Source organism: Callorhinchus milii, unplaced genomic scaffold, assembly GCF_018977255.1.
Source record: "Callorhinchus milii isolate IMCB2004 unplaced genomic scaffold, IMCB_Cmil_1.0 Scaffold19, whole genome shotgun sequence".
Classification (NCBI taxonomy): domain Eukaryota; kingdom Metazoa; phylum Chordata; class Chondrichthyes; order Chimaeriformes; family Callorhinchidae; genus Callorhinchus; species Callorhinchus milii.
This window is the reverse complement of record NW_024704760.1, coordinates 1193315-1219805: the sequence shown is the minus strand read 5'-3', so window position 1 is coordinate 1219805 and position 26491 is coordinate 1193315. Positions and strand designations below refer to the sequence as shown.

The 26491-nt window shown below is 43.2% G+C and overlaps 1 protein-coding gene and 1 long non-coding RNA gene across 2 annotated transcripts in view; one reads left to right on the top strand and one right to left on the bottom strand.

Moving 5' to 3' along the window:
• Positions 1-1285: 1285 nt before the first annotated feature.
• On the bottom strand, positions 1286-4535 carry LOC103182435. Its single transcript, XR_488322.2, has 3 exons — positions 4447-4535; positions 3181-3226; positions 1286-2284 (listed from the first exon to the last, which is right to left on the bottom strand). It is a non-coding gene; the product is annotated as an uncharacterized LOC103182435 (long non-coding RNA).
• Positions 4536-4832: 297 nt separating this feature from the next.
• Positions 4833-26491, top strand: part of tmcc2 (transmembrane and coiled-coil domain family 2) — a 42969-nt gene continuing 21310 nt past the window's right edge. The window contains exons 1-3 of the mRNA XM_007899454.2: positions 4833-5098; positions 6300-6479; positions 12203-12727. Of these exons, the coding sequence (XP_007897645.1) occupies positions 6300-6479; positions 12203-12727 (705 nt within the window). The 5' untranslated portion in view covers positions 4833-5098. The remainder of the gene's footprint in view (positions 5099-6299; positions 6480-12202; positions 12728-26491) is intronic.

Genomic DNA, 26491 nt, shown 5'->3' with positions numbered 1-26491 from the left:
AGATCATGCACTAACAAATCATATAGAATAGGAAGATTTCAGGTTGGGATCTCAGCTGGACAGCAGTGAAGTACGAACATTGGTCTTAGCATCACTGGACTAGATACATCAGTCAGGATATGTGCAACTGATTATCGTTCACTGACCCTTGCTGGAAAGTAAATGCTTGGTGAGATTGGGTGATTGGGCTCAGCTGTGAGGGAGGATCAGCATGTCAACACTCAGTGTGGAGGTGGACACTCATCTCATGTTTACCTTTCAGTGGTGCACTCAACATAGACCAAAGATTGACCTGGGACTTTCCAGTTTCGAATGGTATCAGCTCAACACCATGCGTTTACCCAGAGTCATCTGGGAACCTTGGGAAGGAAACCAATCCCTTTATAAGTATTGCTATTTTTAGGCATCACCATTAGATAAACTCCAATACCTTTACAAATGGTTCATTATATAACAAATTACTGAATATTCCCATTGTACATATGAAAATATTTGCAACATTTCAATTTTAAAATGAGGAAAATAATTGTATTTGATATTTATTGAAATATCACTGCTTTTCTCTTATATCCAGATCTCATTATTTTAATTCGTTTCTCCGTGCAGTTATATTTCATTTATTTTTTCTTTGTGTGTGCAGCGGTGTGTATATTTGCTCATTTATCTGCCAGTCTATCGAATCCCTCTCACTTTCATGCTCTCTGCTTCTATCCCTTCCATACTCGCGCACTCATTTTTCATCTTTTGTCATTTCCATTAGCATTTAGAAAGATTTACAGTGTGTGTTCAGTGGGGGGGGGGGGGGGGAGGATAGGGAGGGCAGAATGGTCTCCACACTGCCAAGGAATAGATAATACCCCACATTCAGGGTCTTAATTCTCCTGACAATTTTACATGCCTTTGTTAACAAATTCTCAGCATATGTCTGTATGGCGTGAAGTGTTCAGATGTCTATGAGTCACCTCAACCTGGGACCTCACAAAGATAACACAAGGGCGTTATTGAAGATATTTATAACAATTAATATCTGTCGAGATCATGCAGAAATTTCTGCAAAGCACTATTTATGAAAATTTTGATCACAATTGGAAGAGTCACAAAAATACACATCAATTACACATAATAATCCTTGCATTTGATACAGCACCTCATCAGGTCTTTGAGACATCTTAAAGCACTTCTCAGAATATATTGTAAAAGTGAATATGTCGTGGGCGAAACGCGGCAGCCAATTGTGTTCTGCAATGTCCCACAAACAGTTGTGGATTGAGTGACCAAATTATTATTATTTATTAATTTAATTTTTAATTAAACACAACAGACCCCAAGCACATAAGAGGCAGGAAAACAAGCCTCTCTGCAAGATTGTATAATGGAATCACACAGCACATCATCATCTTCACGTTCAATGTTCCCAATTTAAGGTTATTTTTAATCCTCTCTGTTGTTAAATCAACAAATGAACCCAAGATACTTTATTAATTGAATTGATCCTCAGAGAGTATGAAAATAAAAAAAATTGTGGGTTTCTCCACCTCAGCACAGGCCATAATTTCAGCAGTCACAAACACAGTCACAGAGAAGCTGGAGACTTTACATCCCATTGAATGGTCATTTCCAAATGTTTATCTTCGGTTAAATATTATACAGCTAATTCATCTCTTTGACATCATGAATGTATTTGTTTTCATCAGAGGAGGGAGGAAAGAGAGTAGTGATATCCACTCTTCCAGATACTGAACAGTTTTAGACTATAACTGTGACATGAATTAGACATTTGCCAGATTATACAGTACCGTTTGTGTTGGAGTAGATTCGTTTTATTCATAGGGGCACATACATTTATCATCCTGGGATACATCTCCCCGCACTTATGACAGTTTTGTTGCTTTAAGCAACCCAAAGCATACATTTTATAATTACATTAAATAATTACTGCCATCCTTTATTACTAGGACAAAACAAGATACAGTACATCTGTATATTCAAAAAGCTTTGGTTGCTTTGATCACTGTAGATTGAGGAGACTTGAATTGTTTTTGGGGGTGGCGGTTCTTGATTCTAAGCGTTCTGAGATGCTCCCCCACGTGAAAGAAGCTATATAAATGCACACTGTTATTATTTAGGGTTCAGGGAGCTTCTCTATGCAGAACTTTTCCAACAATAAAGCAACAAACCGGACAAATGGAAGCCATGCAGATGCGTAGATCTCAGTAGTTTGGTTTGGAGACTAAGCTTGATGGGTCAAATATTCCTTTTCTTGTCCAATATTTTTTGTGGTCTCCTATATGAGTGCAAGGATCTTTCTAATAATCAGTATCACAATAAAAGGCAGGTTTCCTTTCTAAACTATGCTTACTTTGTAGCTACTGTTTGCTCTATTGAAAGCGAAGAGAATTTTGAAAAAATCAAGACTCCGAGATATATGCATCCACAGCATTTCAATTGGTTACCAGGTCTTGTGACATTAAAAAGCTCCCTGAAGGCTTCATTGGTGGAATTACTTGTGACTGAAATGATCAATGAGCTTGTTTGTTTATCGGCTAACTGAAGGCTCTCTTCCCCATACTGTACAAAGCCTAGTTGATAAGGGTAGACTACGTCCATATTGCACGCACCAAAATCAGAAAAGGGCAGAAAAGGTAGTCCAAATTGGCAGGGAAATTTCAGGGAAGTGCCCTGGGTACAAACGATCTGTGACTCAAATTAATTCAGATGTATTTTGAGGCATCTGTTCTCAACTACACAACCCTTTTATTTTGTAACTTCTGCAACTGAGTATTAGTAAAGTCACAATCAGAAGCCGATTTGAAGAAGAATATGCAATCCAGCCTTCCAAGGCCTGAACCTTCTCATGATCGTAGCTTTATGAGTTGGATGCATCATTGAACTATGGCAACCATCCACTTGTTCGGTTGGCCATTAATAATAATAATAAAGATCCCACAAATACTATTGAAAAAGAGACATAACGTAACATGTAGGAGCAGGAGGAGGCCATTCGGCCCTTCGAGCCTGCCCCGCCATTCAATCATGGCTGATCTTCTAATCTAACTCCAGCTAATAACCTGACCCTGCCTTATCCCCATATCCCTTAATCCCTTTTGCAATATGAAATCTATCTATAACATAACATGTAGGAGCAGGACCCGGCCAATGATCCTCTAATTACTTACTCACCTTCATCAATGTTTGTGGGACCTCGGCTGTGCATAAATCAGCCATCCTGGAAAGTACACAGCAAAAAAAAAAATCACTACGCTTTACATCGAATCCTCAGCTTCAAGTCCACACCGGCTCACAAGAGCGTTAATAACAATCCTTGCGTTGGGTTATGGTTCCTTGTATCTATTTGTGTACGTATGTATGTAATAATAATAGTAATCCTTGCAACTGGCACAGCGCCTTCCACGTCCGGGAGGATGTCCTAAAGCTCCTCACAGGATTTGCTGTGAAGTGGAGTGACTGCGTACTTGCGGCCAAACATACATGTGCATATAATAATAATAATAGAATCACAGAATTATACAACACAACAACCACAACATGATTGCACTTACAGAGCGCCTTTCACGTCGGGAGGACGTCCCAAGGCAATGGACAGTTGGGTCGGGACCCGAGCATTGGGGGGAAATGGTCAGGGTGAGGGGAGGGAGGGGGCGAGGAGGGGGGAGATGGACAGGGTGAGGGGAGGGAGGGAGGAGATGGTCAGGGTGAGGGGAGGGAGGGAGGAGATGGTCAGGGTGAGGGGAGGAGGGGGAGATGGTCAGGGTGAGGGGAGGGAGGGGGGAGATGGTCAGGGTGAGGGGAGGGAGGGGGGAGATGGTCAGGGTGAGGGAGGGAGGGAGGAGATGGTCAGGGTGAGGGGAGGGAGGGGGGAGATGGTCAGGGTGAGGGGAGGGAGGGAGGAGGGGGAGATGGTCGGGGGGGGGGAGGGAGGAGGGGGGAGATGGTCGGGGGGGAGGAGGGGGAGATGGTCGGGGTGAGGGGAGGGAGAGGGCGAGGAGGGGGGAGATGGTCGGGGGGGGGAGGGAGGAGGGGGAGATGGTCGGGGGGGGAGGGAGGGGGGAGATGGTCGGGGTGAGGGGAGGGAGGGGCGAGGAGGGGGAGATGGTCGGGGGGGGGGGGGAGGGAGGAGATGGTCAGGGTGGGGGAGGAGGGGGGAGGGGGAGATGGTCGGGGGGGGGGGGAGGGAGGGGGAGATGGTCAGGGTGGGGGGGGAGGGCTGAAGACGCGGCTGAAGAGCAGGGTGGGGATGGGGATGTGGGGGGGAGGTGGGGGGGCAGTAGTAACCCGGGCATCGGACACAGGGCCTCATCGCGCCTCCCAGACGCGTCTCAAAGCGCTTCGCGAGGACACACTGTAAAGTGGAGTGACGGTATAGTTTGTGGGTGATGTGCAGAGACACAGAGACACAGTGCGTGTGTGTGTGTGTCCTCTCCTCACCTCCTTCACCCTCACTCGGCGCTGACACCGAACACTCTCTCGCGCCCTCTCGCTCTCTACACACACCCACACCCTCGCGCCGAGCGCAACCTAACCTGAATGCGGCCCCACAAGCCCCGCCCCCGCCCCGCCCCCCCCTCGCGCGCCGCCGCCGCCGCCGCCGCCTCTCGAGTGGACGTCACCCGACAACCGACCGCTGATAGGCCCACCCGCCGGAGCCAATCAGAGGAGCGCCTGGCAGCCGAGTCCTGAGCCGCCGGTAGGTGGAGGCGCACGTCAATCGGGGGCGGGGGCGGGGGGGGGAACGCCGGATTCCGACACCTGATTGGTTGAGGTGGGTGTCGCTCAAGGCGGTGGGCGGGCGGGAAGGCGGGAGGCGAGCAGGTTAGGTTGAGGAGGCGGGCGGTCTCCCCCCGGCGGCTGGAAGGCGCGGGTCCGGGAGTCGAGGCGGCGAAAGTCGGTCGTTGGGGCTGAGGAGGTGTGAGGGGGGGGGACTCGGTGATGGCGATTCGAAAAATTCACACGACACCGCGTTCGGTGATGGCGGCGGTGACGGCGGCGGTGACGGCGGCGGTGACGGCTGTCTCGGTCACCAAGTGCAAATTTATGAAGTAAAAAAAAAAACGCCTCTTGGGTTTGGTCCCCCGCGGAGGTAACCTCGGCCTCATTTTTTTTGCGCTCTGAGGGGAGGGAGGGAGGAGGTGTGATGTGATGGTGGGTGTGGGTGTGGGGGGTGATGTGTGTGTGTGTGATGTGTGTGTGTGATGTGTGTGGGGGGGGGGTTGATGTGTGTGTGGGGGGGTGATGTGTGTGTGTGGGGTGATGTGTGTGTGGGGTGATGTGTGTGTGTGGGGTGATGTGTGTGTGTGGGGTGATGTGTGTGTGGGGGTGATGTGTGTGTGGGGGGGTGTGTGTGGGGGGTGATGTGGGGGGGGTGATGTGTGTGGGGTGATGTGTGTGTGGGGTGTGTGTGTGGGGGGTGATGTGTGTGTGGGGGGTGATGTGTGTGTGGGGGATGTGTGTGTGGGGGTTGTGTGTGTGGGGTAGGTGGTGTGGATGTGTGGGGGGGTGATGTGTGTGTGGGGGGTGATGTGTGTGTGTGGGGGGGGTGATGTGTGTGGGGGGGGTGATGTGTGGGGGGGGTGATGTGTGTGGGGGGTGATGTGTGTGTGGGGGGTGATGTGTGTGTGGGGGGTGATGTGTGTGTGGGGGGGGTGATGTGTGTGTGGGGGGGGGAGGTGATGTGTGTGTGGGGGGGAAGTGATGTGTGTGGGGGGGGGAGGTGATGTGTGTGTGGGGTGGTTGATGTGTGTGTGGGGGGGGAGGTGATGTGTGTGTGGGGGGGAGGTGATATGTGTGTGGGGGGGGGGTGTTGATGTGTGTGTGTGTGTGTGTGGGAGGGTGATGAGGGGTGGGGTGGGGGGTGTTTAAAAGGCTTGTCGACGGGAAATTTACCTCATGAAAACCCCCCCCAAAAAAAATCCAGCTTTAATTTAATTTTCTCACCCTTGAAACTTAAAGGAATAAACGCTATTTTTATATATTTATATATAGATTTATATTTATTTAATGATATGTATATAATACATATATTTGGCGTGTGTTTTTAGTGATCCACAGGAGCTGCCCTGCCTTTCCTCGTCGTGTTAACAAGAGTCACTTTTTTTGTGGGATGGGGGGGGGAGGGGGATTCTTTTTGAAAAGAAATACACCCTCTGGGTTTTCATTTCTCTCAAAAAATCCATAAATCCCAATTTTATGCAGTTATTTGGTCCAATAATAACAATGATGATGATGATATTAATGATTATTATAGCTACTGACGTACCTATATGCGCCTCTTTCGTTAACAGATGAAGCGGTGCAAATCCGATGAGATACCCCTGGATGAGGACCACGGGATGAAGGCAAGAGCTGGCGGTGCTGATGCTGGGATGAAGGACCATGTCTACGGGGATGCTCCTCAGGATGCCTCCTGCCCCTCTCTCCCTCCGCCTTCGTCCTCCCGCAACAACAAAACGCCAGATCTTAAGGTAAACCCACATCCCCGAAGATCAACGATCGTTATTTTATCACTTTTTTTTTTAAAAAATCACCTTCGTACAGTATCTTTCATGTCGGGTGTGTGTTGAAGCACAATGGCTGAGATGGGTCCTAAGGTAGGCTTCGACAGTGGGAAGGGAGCGAGCAGGCCAAGGCGGGTGGACTCAAGGGATGGAGTTCCAGAGAGTGGACGCAGAATCCATGAAAGCTTGCCCATCCATGGTTAGGTGAATTAGGCGTGGTTTCTTCTGGTAAGCCAGTGTTCACTGAGCAGACAGATTTCAAGTCTTTGGAATTTATTATTATTTTTTATTATTATAAGTGTTTGGAAGGTTTTGTTCCCCCCCCCCCCCTCCGTCCCACCATCCTCAGGCTCAAGTTGACACCTGTCATTGCCAAGATTCCAGTCCTGCCAGTTTTTGTTATCGGTAATGTCGCGGTGTAATGTTGTTATATAGGAAAATGGGAACAGGAGTACGCCATTCAGCCTCTCGAGCCCTTTTCCCTCATTCTATTCGATTATCGCTGATCGCTACCTCAGCTCCAAATTTTTATTTTTTTATGCTCTGGTTTGTAAGGGCAATCATGGCCCCCTCAAGAGTTATCATAGGTGGCTTAAATTTCAAACAAAAACAAGTGACTAATGTCTAGCATTTTACTTGTCCGGATCCTGCATCCTATACTTGGTGGCACAATGCATCAATGCACTGCTGCACTTTGGCAGCTCATGCTTTCTGGTCACTTTCGAGTGATCAGACTATTTTTGTCCTTATTACTTAGTTGCCTTCCTCCTTCCCTGATTGAGTTCGCTGTTTTCCTGGTTTTATGTCAACCATTTCCAACCTTCTTCATTGTGGGTGTTTGTTTCCATTATCCTGGCCTTTGTATATTTGACCTTGATGCATAGGTGGAGAAATGTCTTGATATGAAAAGACATTCTTGGAAACTTAAGTTTTTTTTTGTTAAGGTTCCCCTTCCCAACAAATTAGAGAGTTAAAGGTAACAAAAATAAATACGGGTGACATTCCAGTGATCTGATAGATTAAATATACCAATAGAACACAAATCTACATTTCCCATTATTTCAAGCTTGAGTATGTTAGAAGCATAATTCTGAAATAAATTGGCTGCATTGAGTTTCGTAAAGAAACAATGAGGAATCTAAAATTAGGAACAAAATGGCATTCACTTAAGCTTTGTTTAAGTTATTGACATAAAATGGTGTGTGTACATCACACCTACGTGCATATCTTTATGCCTTCTAAGTTTAGCTGTATATTCCCTTCCCCCAGAAAATATAGCAAGGGATAAATATACATTGTACTATGCATAGATATTTGGGATGAATAGGTTGAGTGACAGTTTGGTGTTTTCCCAAATGTTCGTGTCTACTGTTCCTGGGAGAATCTATATCCAGTTGCATTCACCCCTGTTGCACTTGTGTGCTCAATCTAACAAATTGTCAAACTGCTACACAAAAAGCAAAATGAAAGATTCATTTTCTGGCCTATATACAAGCACAGCAGTTTAAGGATTAAAAAAAGACCTGTTCCGTTGCATTCCCCGTTAATTGCAAAACAAAAGCAAAGCCCACATTTAGAGGTCCAGTGTTTGACAGATACATGCTCTTGAGTCGGTCAGATACTGCAAGGAGGCGTAGCCCGAGAAAATGCAGCAAGGAATAAATATGCATTGTGTTATTTTTAAGGTTTGGTTTGAGCTCATTTTTTTGCACTTGTTAAGAGAAAGTACACTGGAGCTGATAGCTGCCCGGTTCTGAATGATGAACTGCATTAAGCATTTCTGCTTCCTTGCCTAGACTTGTTTGAGCTAAACTGCTATCCTTACAGTGTCAGCTTGTTTTGATTCTTCCAGTTACAAAGGAGGAGAGAAGCTACAGAATTTAAATTTTAACCGACTCGATGACCTCAGATTATCAGGACCTCTTCTCCCCACCACTCTCCTATTCTGTACTTCATGATCATAATAATCCTTGCACTTGATATAGCTCCTTTTCCCGCCGCCTTCAAGATGTCTCCACACGCTTCACAGAAGATACTGTAAGGTGTAGTGACTTGTGGGCGAAACGCGGCAGCCAATTGTACACAGCAGTGTCCCACAAACAGTCATGGATTGAATGATTTATTATTATTTTTGAAGGGATCGTTACTACTGGAAAGCAATCCACTATTCCTTGGGTTCTGTAAGGGAGGCATGGAAGAATAATTGGAAGACAAGCCCTCTGAAATTCATTTGGCTGGCTACTAGATTAGGTAACATCTGTCCTCTTGACCTAGAATAGTGTATAGGGAGAAGAGTTGATGTGTGAAAGATTATATGTAGATACCCTATCAAAGTCAGAATAATACGAGATTTTAATAAGTGCAAAAATATAATTAACATACCTTTGCATCGGTGCATTGCTCATATTAATTTTATTGTGCACTTCATATTTGTAACGCATTTCATATTGGAATACTGGTCATTCATTTCTGACTTTATTTTTATTTAATCTCCTGGTGGTGCAGGAATGGAATAGTTATATAACATGTAAATAAATAACTCGAAAAAAGAAGTTGTTTCATCATTGTTGTAAGAAATTAAGCTAAGCTTTGATAGTCTCCAGAGAATTGGACAAAAGGGCTGTGGGTTAGCATCCTCAATCCCAGGGTGAGTGAATGTATAATAATAATCCTTGCATTTGGTATAACACCGTATCATGTCTTTGGGATGTCTCAAAGCTCTTCACAGAATATACCGTAAAGTGAATTGACTATATATTTTATGGGCGAAATGTTGCAGCCAGTTGCACACAGCAATGTCCCACAAACAGTCGTGGATTGAGTGACCAAATTATTATTTTTTTTTGAAGAGATTATTACCCCTGAAAAAGATTGACAACTGGGTTCCTAGTTACTGCTAGGTAAACAGGGGTGTGTGGAGTAAGGAAACTTGCCCAAAGATTCAGCCTGTCCGGGAATCAAACCCAGGTCCTCTCGCCTGCGAGGCGAGTGCTCTAACTACCAACCACCCGACCTCCAGATGGGGTGATGGGGGAGAAACCAGGTTGGAGAGGCGGTATAGAACTTAATCACAGATAGTTTATTTTTCTGTAAGCCACTAATTCTAGTTGTGTATCTTGTTATTACCATGTGTTCTGTGGTTAAATAATTCTTGGTTTCCCACACTGATTTTTTTTTAAATAACTACTATTGTGGAATGGGTGTGTCTCTACCTCTTGAGGGAAATGGTTGTTGGAAGTCCTGGAAGTACAGTTTCAGAGACTTAGTCTAGGACATTGGGGGCCAGGACAGGCAGTAATTGCATTGATTCCTAAACTAGGGATATTTTGAAAATGTATTGTCTGCTCTCCTTCAAAATACTACCCTGACCAACAGTCCTCCAGTTAAAATAGGCATTCACTTCATGGCTGTTTGTAGGACCTTGCTATGTGCAAAATGGCCGATGTATTTGTTTTGCCGACAAATACACAGTCACTACATTCTATTCAATATATCAAGTGTAATCACTTCACATCAACAACAAATTGCATTTATATAACGCCTATCACATCGAGAGGACATCCCAAAGCAGTGGACAGGGGAAGATTTGCCCCCGAATTGGGTGTTGGAATCAAGAGGCAAGGGAGGGGGTGAGGCGGAGGGGCTCTAGGAGAGAGTTCCAGAGGGTGGAGGCAGAAAGACTTAAGGCCCGAGGGCAGGGTACGTGGAACAGACCTGCCGAACAGAGGGAGTACACAGGTCGGAAAAGTTTTTGTAGGTGACAGAGGTGGGGAGGAACAAGACAGTGGAGGGCTTTAAAGGTGAGAACAGGGATCGTGAACTCGATCTTCTAGGGGTTGTGGAACTACTGAAGCCGGGCAAAGATGGGGTTAATCGGGTCACGGAGCTTAGTGCGAGAGTTCTGAATAATCTCCAGATTGTGGAGGGAAGAGTTGGGAAGTCTGGTCTGAGCAAGGCGTTAGCATAGTCGAGCCTGGACTTCATGAAAGCAACCTGAGGGGAGAGATAGTGGTGGAGGTGGGGAAGGCAGAACGGGTAATTGACTGCAAGTATCTATGAAGCGCTTCGAGATGTTTTGTCATGGTAGCCGATGTATCAAATGCTAGAATTATTTATTCTTCTTACCTCCACTCAGAAGACAAATTATATCGGTGGCCGGGCTTTCAGCCTCTCTGCCCCCACACTCTGGAACTCCATCCCACGGTCCCTTCGCCTCGCTTCCTCCCTTGCCTCCTTCAAAGCCAGTCTCAAGACCCTTCTCTTCGATCGTGCCTTTGGTTGCCCTCCCACCTCTCTGCCTTCCCTCACCCCTACACCACGTCTCCCCCCATGCTCGGGTCCCGACACCTGACTGTTCAGCGCTTTGGGACGTCCTCCCGACGTGAAAGGCGCTGTATAGATGTGATTTTGTTGTCGTCGCATATTTGTTCCTGGTAGTGTTTGATCAGAAACGTAGTCTCTGCAGAAAAATAAACCACTATTTAGCCAAGGCATGTGGATAGCATTTCAGTTTCATACAGCAGCCTGGCTCCAATTTCAGGAGTTTTATGTTTTCTTAGCTTTTATTACGAGTCATGGAAATCAAACCTCGTCCTCTCTGTGTGGCTCAGGGCTGCAGCATCTTTTATTTTGGGCTGATACTTGCTGCAAATTGAGTTTATTTTCAAATTTTCGCCCCCTGCTCTCATCAAGGTGATGTCTCACGCTGGGTGCTGGCAGACTGCCAGTACCTGTCCCATTGGCCATTCTTTACGTGTGAGCAGGATATTCAGTTGCTGAGGACATCATAGCAGAGCCTGCTACCTGTATCCACACCTGTACCTTTCAGCAGGGATACCTAGTGGGATCACGGTTCATTTTCCCTTCTGCTCTCTCGCCCCCCCCCCCCCCACCCCAAATAACACCTGGAGTAAAGAGGTCAATTTCAGTGCAACAGTGAACAGAACAAAGTGGATGGCTTTGTAGACTATGTAGCTCAGTGCTGTAGAGGCAATACATTTACCCACATTTGTTTCTGATTTTTCGTTCTTTTCTAAAGGCTACGAGTTAAAGAGAGAAAGACTGATGTGGCATACCACCTTGCCTATGAATATTCATTAGTGTATTTCTGCCTCTGCACAAAGTGAGAACGAGGCGCGGCTGTAATCTGACTCTGTCTCAGATGTATCTCAGTAACCTAGTCTCACTCCCATGCTGCTGTAGTGGAAGTAGTGGAAGCTGGCAAGGTAGTGCTTATCTACATATTTGACAGGCTGCTCTCTTCAGCTCAGATGATGCCCATTTTTTTCATGTCGTGAAAAAGCAAGGTGCTCTGCTGACTGAAATAGAAGAGGTTTCTTACCTAGTAGGACTGGTGCCCAGCAGCCTGTTTCCTTATTGACTAGGACAGTATTACGAATTTAGCCCCCGACAGTTTTTTTTTTCCCAAACAGCATAGCTAAAAAAAATTGGCACAACTCAACGCGGAAAAAAAATGCCCTATTGTTTTTGTGTTTGCTACCAGAATGCATTTGTTTGATTGAATTAACCGTGTTCATGGATGAAGAGGTAATAGATCAGTTTTGGCAGAAGTCTGGGTACGGAACGGTTGCATGCCCTTTGTCAAAGAATGCCGTGTGGGCATCGAGCAAGAAAAACCTAAATACCCACTGGAAGAATATAATAATGACTATATTTTGCTTTATTTAAAGCGAATCCAGCAGGTGTCTGAAGGAGGCAGTTCAGGTGGCATGTTTGGACATGGGCTGAAGCAACTTTTTCACCATCGGAAACGGTCCAGAGAACGTGACCAGACAACGCAAGACACCTCTCAATCTTGCCACCATCACCATGGGCACTCTGATCATGAATCAGCGGATGAGAAAGAAAGATCTCCTGAGATGCACCGTGTGTCCTATGCCATGTCCCTCCACGATCTTCCCGCTCGCCCTACTGCCTTCAATAGGGTTCTGCAGCAGATCCGTTCCCGGCCGTCCATCAAGAGAGGAGCCAGCCTCCACAGCAGCAGCAGGAGGACAAAAAGTGGAGCAGCTGAATGTCAGAAAGGTAGTCCTCACCTGGTGCGAAAGACGCCCCAGGACAGTTCGTTGACCGCAATCCTACAGCAACATCAATACAGACCGAGATCCTCATCCACCACGGATACACCCATTGCTGCTGGCGAAAGTGGCAGCATCTACCCAGCAAATGAGGAGTCGGAACGGATCACAGATAAGGTACAGTACCTTTTTTTTATTTGATTTAAAAACCACGTGGAATGGTACTGAAAGATCCTGCAAAACAGTATTCGCACTCGAAGAACATTTAATTATCGTGGATTATTATGTTCCCATGATCTTATTTGGGTAAGCTCAAACGAAGAAGAGAAAAATAAGGAAACTGTCCAAGGTTTCTTTGAAACTGACGATGCAGGAGTTTTCACTGTTAGCAGTGGGAATTGAATTGGCATTCTGTTTGTTTCTTACTGTTGGTGTTTCATCTAAGGTTGGAGTGGTTATTTCCTTCCTCTTCAGATCATTTAAAAGAACGGGTTCTGTTTTACTCGTAACTATCAAAGCAATAAAGCCTTGAGTAATGATTGAGCAGTATGGCCACAGGAACTGAGCGCATGTGGTTTTACAGTCTTGTTCAGAAACTCTAAAATCACATTAACTGCCAGTTTGATCTTTATCAAACATTTCTTGATAATATGTGTCCAGCAACATTGTCATTTCTTTTGGAAACCTTGTATTTTTTGGTATATCTTAGTTTTGTAAGGTGGAGGACGTTCATGCGAGAAGTTAACATAGTTCTACTTTTGCATCCACCACCAGCCTCAGCAAAGCATTCTTTATGCTACTCATGTGGTTTTCTGCTTCCTGTACAAACTACCTCTTTAATCTGTAGGGGGGGAATTGTCAATTCAGCGCCTGACAGTGCTGACTTGTGAGCCGTTTCTGTGTTCCTGACCTCTTCTGTCCATGAAGAGCAGAAGTGTGCCAAAAGGATTTCACACGGGACCTTTACTGCCAGAGCGTTTATCTTGTTAATCTGGTCTTGACTGAAACACAGGTCCTGCAGGTGAAATTAAGGTCTTCTGTCACTGCATCACCTAGTAATAGCACTGAAATTTCATGCTGTACTCTTTTGGCACCAATATGGGACAAATATTGCACATCGGAGCTTTAAAAATAAGACATTTATAGAAACAACAGTCAGGGATTGCTCGAAAAATGGGCACCAATATTCTTATTTTTTAACCAGAAAAAATTATATGCAAAATGAGTAAAAGTGAGCTGCTAATTTTTTTTTCTTTGTTCTACCTTCAGGACCACTAAAAATTCAACTCTTATTTGTTAACCAGTTAGGTTTTAGCTATGCTAACCTTGGGTTATGTGTAACAACATTTAATAACTAAGATTACTGAATCCACGAGATTAGAAAACTTTGTCTCAATGTGTTTGCAATAGTAGCGGCTTGCTAGCGTACACATTGTCCAAATTGTGGTTATTATTCACAAACGGATTGACGGATCTTGACCGGATCGGACTTTAGTCTTTAAACTTTAGATTTTTCTTTGACCCTGGTATATACGGGTGATATTTCCATTTGAGTTTAGTTAATTCTTGACCAGTCTGGAAATCAAAATTATTTGGCAAAGTGTTAGAAGAAATCAAGTGTCCGAGGATGTTGCATTTTTCATATTTACCATCTGGAATGAATTGACTGAGAAGCCACCGTTAGTCATTTTGTTTGCCTTGGTTGAATATTAATAATCCTTGTATTTGATATGGCACCTTATTATGTGAGTCGCACTATTTTTACCCCTTGAGTAAGGCAGAGTGACTCAGATCTGCTTAGAATGGATTTGAGAAGGTGATGACAATCTCGAGAGTCCACTCTGGTTTCATGCATACCTTCTCTTTGTATGTTTGTCCAGGGGACCTATGATACTATGAAAAGAACAGTTGAGTTCTGTTTGATTGGGAACGTCCCAATCCAAATTCAAAGTCCGACATTATAGCGCAACATTTTTTTTCGCAGGATTTAGCCACAGTGGGTTTTTTTAAGCTCAGAAGTGCAGTTACGATTGCAATCACTGGGCTGTAAAATCTACAGGATCGTTTTTTTTAAAACCTGGCATTTTGTTTAAACTTTTTTTAATTAAATGCAGTCTTTTTCTGACACCGGAGGGAACTTTACTCTGCATTTAAAAAAATATATATGATTGCTATTTTATGTCTAGTTTTGTGGAAAAAACGGTTGTCAGTTTTATACACTTGACTAGTGTATTCGGAGGAAGCATAAACCAATCTAAAGCTGCAATTATCGCACTGAATTTCACAATGCATGTCTCACTGAGGAAGACAAGTCAGAAATCCCAGGAATGTATATTACAACACTGGTTGCTGTAAAACGTAGCACTTTGCAACATTGCATTACTGAACCGATAATAAATCCTAATCTTGTTGGTTCTCTGTGGCGCTGTACCACGGAACTCCAGAAGTGGTGAGAAGCTGTAGAAGAAAAGAGTCTTATCTTTGTACATTTTGCTACAAATATTGTACATTCTGTTACTTACATACACAATTCTCCTCGATTTGCAGATATATTATCTTGTCAATTATTATAGCAAGGGCGTCAGCTTGGTAGAATACTTGCCTCAGGGACAGATGTTGTGGGTTTAAGCTCCACAATGGGACTTAAGCTCAAAGCCCAGTTCTGACACTGTACCGGGAGACGACAGCACTGTTGGAAGTGTTCTGTTCTTCAGGTGAACGTTAATGATCCCACTTGCATTGTTCATGGAAGTTTATCCTAGTATCCTAGCCAGCAATCCAGATAAATTGGTTATTCACTTTCTGGGATCTAATCTATGCAAATTGTTTTTCACTTTTACCTATAAATAGTCAATATACTTATAGTAATTACCTGTGAAGCACTTTGAGACTTTTCTAAGAAACCAATCGCAATGATTAAGAGTATCTGAAGCAGGCATGTGTTTCTCGGTGTCAAACATTCAGCTGACTTTAAAAAAGACACTCTATCAAACGCAAGGATTATTGTCGTGAGGCTGATGTTGATAGGTGATGTCAACTGTCTTTTTATTTGATTAAAACACGTCTTTCATTAAGAGAATTTCACATGGCAAGAGTTTAAGCTGTGAATAAAGCAGACATATGACTGTGTTTCATATAGTATATGTCAGCAGCTCACAGGATCTGAGCAAGATGGAGCTACACAGGCATCTCTGTGATGTGTTCTAACATATCCAGGGCTGAGAAATTGCACAAAAGTAGCTCCGGAGGAAACCATCAGACTATCTCATCAAGGTAGTAATGAGGAGCATAGAATTATTTATAGCAGATGAAAATAACTTTGAACTGTAGGGCTCAAATTCACTTGTAGTTTTAAGTAAAATGCATGACTGTTTTTAAATCAGAAAATCTTGCTTCTCGTATTCAGTGGCGTTTCAGTAAATCTCATAATTAAAATGAAATCTGCGTCATAAATTCTGATCCAGAAAACTAGATTCAGAACATGAAGCAGGAAATTCAGCAGCAAAACAACACGTTTGGCACACTGCATCTGGACCGGCCAACTGGGCAGCCACAGATCTCGGTTCACACATTATAGAAGAGTGTTCTTCATCTAATCCAAGCAGATTAATTTCATGACCCAAGTAGACTCCCACTGACTCCCAGTGACTGCCAGCCAATTGAAGAGTATGATTATAGATTAAGTCCTGCAATTCACTGGACAATTCTCAGTTCCCATTTGAAGTCCATCTACTGTGGGAACAGTACATTCCTTGTTTGATATGAAGCCTTCAGAACTTTAAGGAAAGCAGCTCTTGCGCTCAGGAAACTTGCTGCATCAGTTTGTTTGTATAAATCTTCCTGTTTTATGTTATGAAAACTCTGTGTGCAAAAGCATATGGTAAGAAGGCATCCTTATTGAGCTAGGAGACTAACATTTCGCATAGATCCACAAGATTGTGTGGAATTTTTTGGGGGAAAATGAATTTGTAATTTCAGTTTTAATTTGGAAGTTGTTTTTTCATAGTCCTTTTTAAGCAGTGGCTGCAGTCATTTCAATACTGTGGTAGCACATTAAAGAGATTTAAAAATTTCCAAGAATTCTCAACATACGATGTCAGCCAATGATCCAAGTTTACAACAAATACGATCCTATTTGTGTAATGTTTACAACTAGAGAATGTAGAATATATTGCAGCTGATGTATGGAAGAGTTGCTGAGGTTATGTGACACTGTGATGCTCTTATGCATTTCCTGGAGCTTAGCTTGGATATTCGTTATCTTGATCAGGCGGTAGTACTGAAAGCAGTTGGGGGGGGTGGGGGGATTTGCTATCCTACCTAAAGTCTTATATTCCTGCTTGTCTGGAACATTTTGTTTTTCGTGTGTGTGTGTTGCAGGTCTTAGGTTTTCAACTGTTCAACTCCATTTCGTGTAATTATTGTGCTTAAAAATGAACCTGCATCAATCCCAAAATAATTCAATTCAAATCTCTGAAATGCAACACATCATAAACTTGTGTACAGTCAAGTATTGATGGAAATTTTTGCACCAACTGTTTATTTTCAGTCGGTATCTCTTTGCATACTTACATTATCCAGATATTATTAAATATAATTGCTGTTGACTAAAAGTAATTGTGTGATCCGGTGTGCAAATGCTTTCTAGATGCTTAATGATGTACTCCGGAGGCAAATGTGCTGCCTATAATATTTGCACACCTCTGATGGAACAAATATTGTGGCGATGGGGGACTGAGGCAGCTGTACTGAATTATTTTGCAATTAAAATAAAAGATTAAGACTGTAACTTCTGCTTTTGGATGGTGCAAAGATGACTTACAAAGGATGAAAATTATCTTTTGCCTCGATCTTAAATCTTCCTTTCCTTGAATTTGAAAAATTGAAAGCAATTTATGAAAGGAAATCATTTGGACTTTGTATACAGTCCTGCCTTAATGTAAGCCATGCAGATCACATTAATTTGACTCGGGAGAGGACAGAGCCACGGTATGTGGTCATCTCGGAATAGCTGCCAGCACTCTTGTAACTGGGTCAAAAAGTTATGAGTTTGCATCTTTGTTGGGACTTTGTCAGCCCATTAATTGGCATTCTCAGTAGGATCTGTCCTCTGTGAATAATCAAAATCTTGTTCATTTCTAGCAATAAAATAATTAATAATCCTTGCATTTGATATAGTGCCTTATCACTTCTTCGAGACGTCTCAAAGTAAATTGACTGTAGATTTTGTGGGCAAAACGCGGCAGACAGTTGAACACAGCAGTACCCCACCACCAGTCGTGGATTGAGTGATCAAATTATTATTATACATTTTTTTTGAACGGACTATTACCCCTGGAAAAGCGATCCACCAATCGACAAACAACCAGGTTCCTACTTACTGCAGGTAAACAGAGGGTGTGGAGAAAGGAAACTTGCTTAATGTTTCGCCCCGCCCGGGAATCAAACCCGGGTCCTCTAAGCTACAGTAGTCCACATTATAGATATCAAATATATATCAGTCCTGACTATTTCAGCATGGTTGGGGAGGGTTTGGGTGACAGCAGACACTGGGAAATGAGGGGTAAGGGACGAAAATTAAAATGCGCAAGAGTCTGGTTAATTGATAGTAATCTCTCGTGGGGGAGTTGAGCGTCAGGCAATCATTGCAAACTGCTTGAGATTCAGTCTCAGTCTTGACGTTGTCAGAGGAGACGGCTGCCTTGCGTTGCTGGCTAGGCCATCTGCTGTTTTATTTGATGGCTGCAGCATGATTTTCTTTCAAAGCAACGTGTTATTTTTGGCACTGCAGCTGACAGCTTTACAGATGCTGTACTTTTATTTTGTTGCTGTGCTGCAGGTGACCACTTGGCAACGTGTTGGCTTTTGCTGTGTTTGCGTTCAGCAGTCACGTGTGGCCTTCTAGGGTTCCTGCTGAACGTGAAGCACCTCCTGCTAATAAATCTCCTCGTTATTTTTCAGACACTCGTGCTCTACACCTTGTGTATTTTACTTTTCGAACGACTGCTATTGCTCACCATCAAATTTTAATTGTATATTGCTTTGAGCTATTTCCATTGCCTGTAATTGATTTGTTTTTTCAGGCCACCAGGGGTGTTTTTTATTCATATTAAGTTACAGTGCTGCTCTTTGAGCTGGATCTACATTTTAACGGGGCAGAATCGGAGCATCTATTTTTAATAAACTGCATTGTTCCTTTATCTTCCTGTGCACAATGGTATCCTTCTGCGTCGGTGAGCTGCTTATCATTTGGCGGTTCTGTGTTCCGTTTTCATGCTGTAATCTCTACTCTGTGCCTTTTGGTTGGACCAAAAATGAATTTCAGTACTTTTTGAAAAATATATTGTGTGAGATTATGATCTGAATTTTATTAGGAGTTACATTTTGTGAAGTAAACTTTTGCACTTTTGTCTTTTTAAACTGTCGCAGGAGATCTCATCACACTATTGGGAGGAGAAAAAAAAGGCAGTTTCTCTCAGGGTCCTGGTCAGCATTTCACCAGATCATTTCGTCTTGTGGCTGTTAGTATGACTATAATGGATGCTGTGCTTACTGTATAAAAAAAAGTTCTGACGCCTGACAATGATTACTGTAAAGAGCTTTGAGACCTTTTAACATAAGGTACTATAAAAATATACGTCCTTTCTTTTAGTTGGGGAGAGGAAATTTCCATCCTACACACTGTTGAATTTAAAGATGTGTCCAAGATGTGATGGACCAGATATACAGTATAGCCACTATCCAATCACCCATCTTTGATGAGCTAAAATTCACCAAAAAGGTGCAAAGAAAGGGAGGCAAGGAAGGAAAAAATCCTCAACCAGCCAAGGGAGATGTCCACGGTCCCATAGTTTTTAATCAGGTTGAACCAGTGTGAGAAATCCAAGAAGCTTGTTACGTACAGGATTAGCTGTCCTAGTGTAATCTTACTCATACTCGGCCTTTCTCACTTGTTACTGTATTCCTTAGGTATCCCTAGATCCCTTAAACCCCAGCCACTACTGCCCTATTTCTAACCTGCCCTTCCTCTCAAAAGTTGTAGAATGTGTTCCAGAATGCGTTGTTGCCAACCAACTTAGCGCACACCTCCTCTCACTCCCTCTTCGAACCGTTCCAATCCGGTTTCCGCCCTGCCAACAGTACACAAACTGCGCTTGTGAAAGTCACAAACGATATCCTCTCTATGTGTGACCAGGGCTCCCTCTGCCTCCTTGTCCTCCTGGACCTCTCCGCCGCGTTCGACACAGTCGATCACGCCATCCTCCTCCACCGCCTTTCCTCAGTCATCCATCTCAGTGGGACTGCACTCGCCTGGTTTGAGTCCTACCTCACACACTGCCAGCAGTACATCTGCACAAACGGCTTCTCCTCCCGCTCTCACCCGGTCACTTTCGGGGTATCCCAAGGATCCATCCTTGGCCCCCTCCTCTTTCTGATCTATATGCTTCCTCTTCGGCCACTATGCCCCGAGGCTCTGGAACTCCCTTCCTCACTCCCTTCGCCTCGCTCCATCCCTTCCTATTTTCAAGTCTCTGCTGAAGACCTTTCTTTTCGACCGCGCTTTTGGTCACTTTCCTCCCCCTCCCCCTGGCTCGGTCCCACGATCTGTTACTGTGAAGCGCTCTGAGACACCATCCGCCGTGGAGGGTGCTATATAAATCCAAGTTGTTGTTGTTATCTCATTGTCTTCAGTCTCAAACACAAGATCAGTTGCTTTTTATGGTTCTCATTAAGCATTTCACTTTTTTTTAATGCTAAATTGATTAGAAGAAATGATACCATTATTAATTTAATGAACCCAGTCACATTTCTTTGCTCCTCTTATGTACTCACCTGAGTCAGAAGATTGCGGGTTCAAGCCTCACATCGGGACTTGGAATCAGTCTAAGGTTGCACTCCAATGCAGCGCTGGGAGGGGGTAGGGGTTGCATTGACTTTTTTTTCTATTCAATAAATCAAACTATTAAACAGTATTATAATAATAATAACCTTGCATTCGATACAGCGCCTCGTCACATCTTTGAGACTCTTCACTATAAAGTGAATTGATTGTGGGCGAAGTGCAGCAGCCACTTGCGCACAGCAGTGTCCCACAGACAGATGTAGATTGAGTGACAAATTAACATTTTTTTTTCTTCACTGTACATGAAGTTCAAGTCATATTTGAATCATTTTTATTCTCTCCTGAAAGCATCTTTAAATCCACCGCGAGCCCCATCACATTGGGGATAAAATCTAATGCATCCATCTATCCGAGGTTACCGGAGGTCAGACGGCACCAACCAATCGCAGACGGGTACTGGGCTGCTTGGGCAGGACACTGGGTATTAGTTGGGTGCTTAATCTGCTTTATGGAACATCTTTGCTTTACGGCAGATAACTCAGCACTTTCTCAGGCTCAAAGCTTCCAGACTCTGGAGGAATCGTTTCGTTTCCTTTCTCTGTGTAGCCATTTCACCCCAAGCAATCTGTGCTGCCTGTGCTCCCAGATTACAACTGGCTCGTTTTTTAAATAATTGAATGCTGTAGAGTTGCTTAACATTACGTGTAATTTAAATTCTGTTGTTTTTTTTCACACTGAATGGTATATAGTTCCATATATTTGAGAGAGAAATCTAAAAGGGTTTCTACCCCCACCCCCCATCTCTCTGAATTTCACCTCCCCGGTTGCATTGTTGAAGCTCGAAGACACAAGCCTCAGAGTTCCGAATAATCTGCAGCTCGTGGAGGGAAGAGTTGGGGGTTAGGGCAGTATTCCCAGATAGTGGCATAGACACTTTGTCGACTTAAAATCTGACTTGAAGTACATAGATAATGACAATAGTAATAAAGTGTTGGCACTCAGGTTACAGATTGGTGCTACAAGCTCAAAGGCAGATAGTACAATATTATTGCAGAGGGCTGCAGTACTTTATGTTTAAGTTCTAAATGCTTGATTCTTTAATTTCCAAAATAGTTTTTAAATGTGGAGGGGCATAGAGGAAACCCTTGCCCATTTAGCCTAATATTTAGGTTGTCTTGTGATATTAGTGAGCAACAGCCTAGGTTGAGGGCTGACATCACTGGAGACTCTTGTTACTGTCATCAACTGATAGTGCAGTTTATATTTGTTCACATGTGGCAGGCTTTCAGCCAATGACGTTTTAATTTTTTTTCAGCCGAAGAGTAAAGCTATGTCACCTTTTAGTTCTGTTGCATGAGGTGGTGGTTTATTAAATGGAGGATGACGATCTGGAGTTCCTGCAATCACGGAGAAAGGTTATCACAATTATTTGGTAGATTGTCCTCAAGAGTACAGTGCCTGCAATTGATCACAATTAATTGATATATATTTACTGAGAAAATGTGGAAGCAAAGATTAACCAGATCTGTGACGATCGGATTTCTCCCGCCAATCTTAAATAAAATGGTCATTCACTTCATGGGTGTTTGTGGGGCATTGTTGTGCGCAAATTTGTCTGCCACATTTACCTCAATATACAGTCACTCTATGAGGTAACAATTCCCTGTGAAGTACTTTTGAGATGTTTTATGGATGTTGTATCAAATACAAGGATAATTATTTTCTGCCACTATTAATTATCTATGTTGATGTGTTGTGATCTCCTGATAATTTTTTTATCTCTTCTAAATCAATTTGTTCCAGTAACTTTTCTCTAGAGAACTTGTTTGATTTAAGAATTTCATTTGTTACCTAGAGTGTATCATAAGTTATTTAGATAGTGGTCTTGTGATCCTTATTGGGACATTGAAAAGGAACTACGGAACAAAATGACCGTAAAGGATCAAGACCTGTATGCTGATGTTTTTCAAAGCGATGGAAGAAGGCTTTTCTGTACATTAACGTGGACTATGTAATTGCATATTAATGTTTTTTATTGCACATTAGTTTCATTTGATTTCATCATTCATTTGCGCAATGCGACATTCAGATTACAACCCAATATGCCAATAGCATGTTCCTGTTCCCATATTCCTCTTCAGGCCTCACATATGATAGCTAGATGTTCAAGGAGCTTCTACCAGTATAGTGACCATTTAGGGTCGACGACTTGGTCTAAGAGAGCATAGGTCAGGGACCATGTTTCTTGACAACATCGACCAACTTCCTGACAACATGATGCCAACAAATGTATTTAAAACTGGGAATTAAAACAATTTGATTTGGCAATGATATCCTGATGACAAAGCATACTTTAAAATGAATCCTTTGTGTTCTTATGTGTAACAGCACCTGATCTGACCAAGATGTACAGACCACCACATTCATTCTTTTGGATATTCTCATAATATGCAATTTCCATATTTCAATACTAACCTGCAGTCTATTGCAAAGGATCTTTGCAGGTCTAAAAATACAGCGAGAATCAGATTTACCTGTGTGTCTTTCGATTTGGATGCACAGAATCAAATGCAGTCTAAATAGTGAGCATACTAGTTAGATCCAATTGTAGCTGATGCAGTGCGGAAATTGTACAGATTGTCCACCAAACTGCCTCCTCTCATACTGGCTGTGCTACCCATCTACAAAATCGATTCAACAGCAACACCTTGCACTTATACAGCGCCCTCCATGCAGAGTAGTGTCTCAGATTCTGGGCTGTTAGTTTGAAACCAGTACATTATAGCAATGCCACATTGACCATGAAAGTGCAAATTGTCCAATGGATTAATGAAGGCATCCTTTTTTGCAAAAGTGCGTTGATTGTTGTGTGTTTCCACTTCTGTATTTCTTTTCTCAAACTGCCTCCAGGCATGATGTGCAGGCATGTTGGTGTGTGGGTATTGTCTCCATCTGACCATTCAGCCTTTGGTGTTGTTCTAGGTATCAATACATAGGGATAGGAGTAGGCCATTCAGTAGGCCGTGGAGTCCTGTAGCTCAGTGGTTAGAGCACTCGCTTTGCAAGTGAGAGACCTGAGTTCAATTCCAGGCAGAGTGCGAAACCTTGGGCAAGTTTCCTTACTCCACACAGAGCCTAATAACAATCCCTCCAAAGCCAAAAACAATAATAAATTGGTCACTTTCAATCTACGACTGTTTGTGGGACATTGCTGTGCGCAATTGGCTGCCGCATTCGCCCACAAATATACAGTCAATTCACTTTACAGTGTGTTCTGTGAAGCGCTTTGGGACGTCCTCCTGACGTGAAATATCAAATGCAAGGATTATTATTATTATTATTATTCAGCCCCTCGAGCCTGTTCCACATTCTATAAGATCATGGATCTGCACCTCAACTCCAATTACCCACCCTCGCCCCATATCCCTTGATACCGTTACCTAACAAATATCTATCCACTTCCATCTTGAAAATGTGAATGGATCCAGCATCCACAGCCTTTTGGGGGAGCGAGTTCCAGATTTCCACTACACTTTGTCATTGTACTCATTCTCTGTACTGGTGTTGGGACTTGAATTCACATCTACAGTTTGTTTGCATGGCAAATGGAAGTCAGATGTTTTCCCCATTGGAAAGGAGTAGAATTGAGAAAGTGGCCTCGTCTTGTTCAGTTCGCTCACCAGCCCCCCCGCCAAACCCTAACCCTCCCTCCCAAACAAGGGAGCTGAGAATGAACTCTCTCCCTCCTCCTTTGTAAAATCCCTATCTGGATATATAAAGAATAAATAGGCAGTATGGTCACAAAGCTTATTTAGAGTATTCGTACCAAATATATCAGAGGCATTTGTTGGGGAAATTACAATTAATTAAACAAATCCACTTTCAATATTGTCCCATTTTGCCTGATTCTCTTTAATTCATTGCATCAAATTGCTCCGAAGGCTATCACCACCAGTCATATACCTATAAACAATAATAATAATAATCCCTGCATTTGATATAGCGCTTTTCACGTCGGGAGGACGTCCCAAAGCGCTTCACAGAACACATTGTAAAGTGACAACTTACATTTACACAGTGCCCTTCACATGGAATAGAGTCCCACAGCGCTTGACAGTGGCAGAGTCTGACACCGAGCCAGGGGGAGAGGGAGGGGAGGGGGTAGGTGAACTTAACAGAATCCGTAATTGTGCTGCTGGGTGTTTTGCACATTTTAAGTGGAGACGGTATCAAAATTTTATACGCCCATTATTAAGTTTTGCTGAAATCCTCGCGGGAAAAAAAATGCCTACAGTGCAGCTGTGCAGAAGCATTACACAGCTACTGTTCTGCTTATTAAAATACTAACTGCAATACTGCGGGGCTGCTGTCAAGGGCATAATACGTCCCTGGGCTGAGCTGACATTGACAATCCACTGGAGCACTGTTCTTGCACTCTAACATTTGAACCTCTATCTGTTACTGCCTTCAGACCCACTCTTTCTTGCATGTTATGCTGTATAGATCGGAGCATTTAATGCGATGCAGTAACGTGTTAAAAATAGCGCAATTCTATTATGTAACACAGACAGTTTGTCTTAAGCAGGAGCTAATAGCATTTACTGACTAAAGCCTCACCATCTCCGTTTAATAAAGAATTCCTGTGCAGTGCTTATGAGCTAACTGTCGACTTTCTAATTGGTACGTTGCAGAAAAAGTGGTGGCTGTCCTGTGGCAGTCTCTTTCTGGCAGAAATCCACCCGATGAACAGAGGTTGATTGGTGTAAGTGAACACTGCTTGTTTATAGGACCTAGTGTCAGAACTGTATCAGGAACTGAAAAGCTAACCCGGTGGAATTGTTCCAAACCCCATCCCGTCGCAGTGAAACAGCCCGTCAAAGCAGCACGTTTCACTGCAAAACGTTTGGGTGGTTTGTTGGTATTTGCAATTCATAACAAATAAGCATATACCTAAATTTAAAAAGTACTTTCATTTTTATAATGCCTTATTATCACCATCGAAACATCTCTAAGTGCTTTACAGTTAATTACTGTCCAGTGAGGTAACTGTGGTTCAAATGCGAAGACAGCAGCCGTTTGCACAAGCAAGGTCCTACAAACGTCCAATGTTCGTCTACATAGGAATGAAGATCAAAGTTTCCCTTCCACCTTATAATTGATAGTACGTTAACTGTAATGAACCTTTGAAAGGTTTTGCCCAGAGACAAGTAGGGTGGTTTAGAGATATGGTTACTTCTAACACTGCTGCCTAAATGTAAATCATGGAGTATCACTGTAAGAGCAGTAAAAGGTATCCTTTACCTTGATATTTTTAGTAGCATTGGTTGCTTCAAATAAGAATAAAATAAAATTTCTGACCATGGACTATCAGCTTCCCGGTACAGAGTAGCAACCCTGTCCTGAACAGACCTTATTCTATAACTGAGGAGTGTTGCTCATGTTTCTTTTAGATGCGGCTTAATCACATTTCAGGACTTAAGCTCGTGTCAGCTGAGTAAGTCTTGGTATCCAGCTGAAAGATGTACAGTGTAGTTGTCGCATACTCAAATATGTTGGAGAGACATTAAAAGCAAGTCTATTTTGGCATAGAACGCAATTACGTACACGTTCCCTTTAGTCACCCGTAGCTGGACAGACCCAGATTACTTTTGCTGGTAATTTCCTTGTGTGGTGAAGCAAATTGCTTAATAACTTTAGTTCTTCCTCCGACTGACTGTAATTGAATGTTCTTTTAAATGAATGCTCTGCAGTTACACCACCATCAAACCGCAGGCTAGAGAGGCCGACCACTTTACTATGGAGTTCATAAAATTTCAGCCAGTTTAAAATTGTAGCGAAACATCAGTGGACTTGTATTCAGCTGATTATTGCAGGACATGGAGTTTACCTGTTTTAAATCTCACTAAATGAATACTTCACATGCAACTCCCAGCTTAAGAAGATGCCCTGTGTTGTTTCATCACTCACACTAGATATACTTATGTCTGTCAGTCTGACTGTGAAACTGTGTTGAGTTCAGGAGAGCTTTGAGTTCGGACTGTCAGCAAGAGGAACTGAACCATGTTGAGATTTCCCCAAACATTATCTCACACAGGATT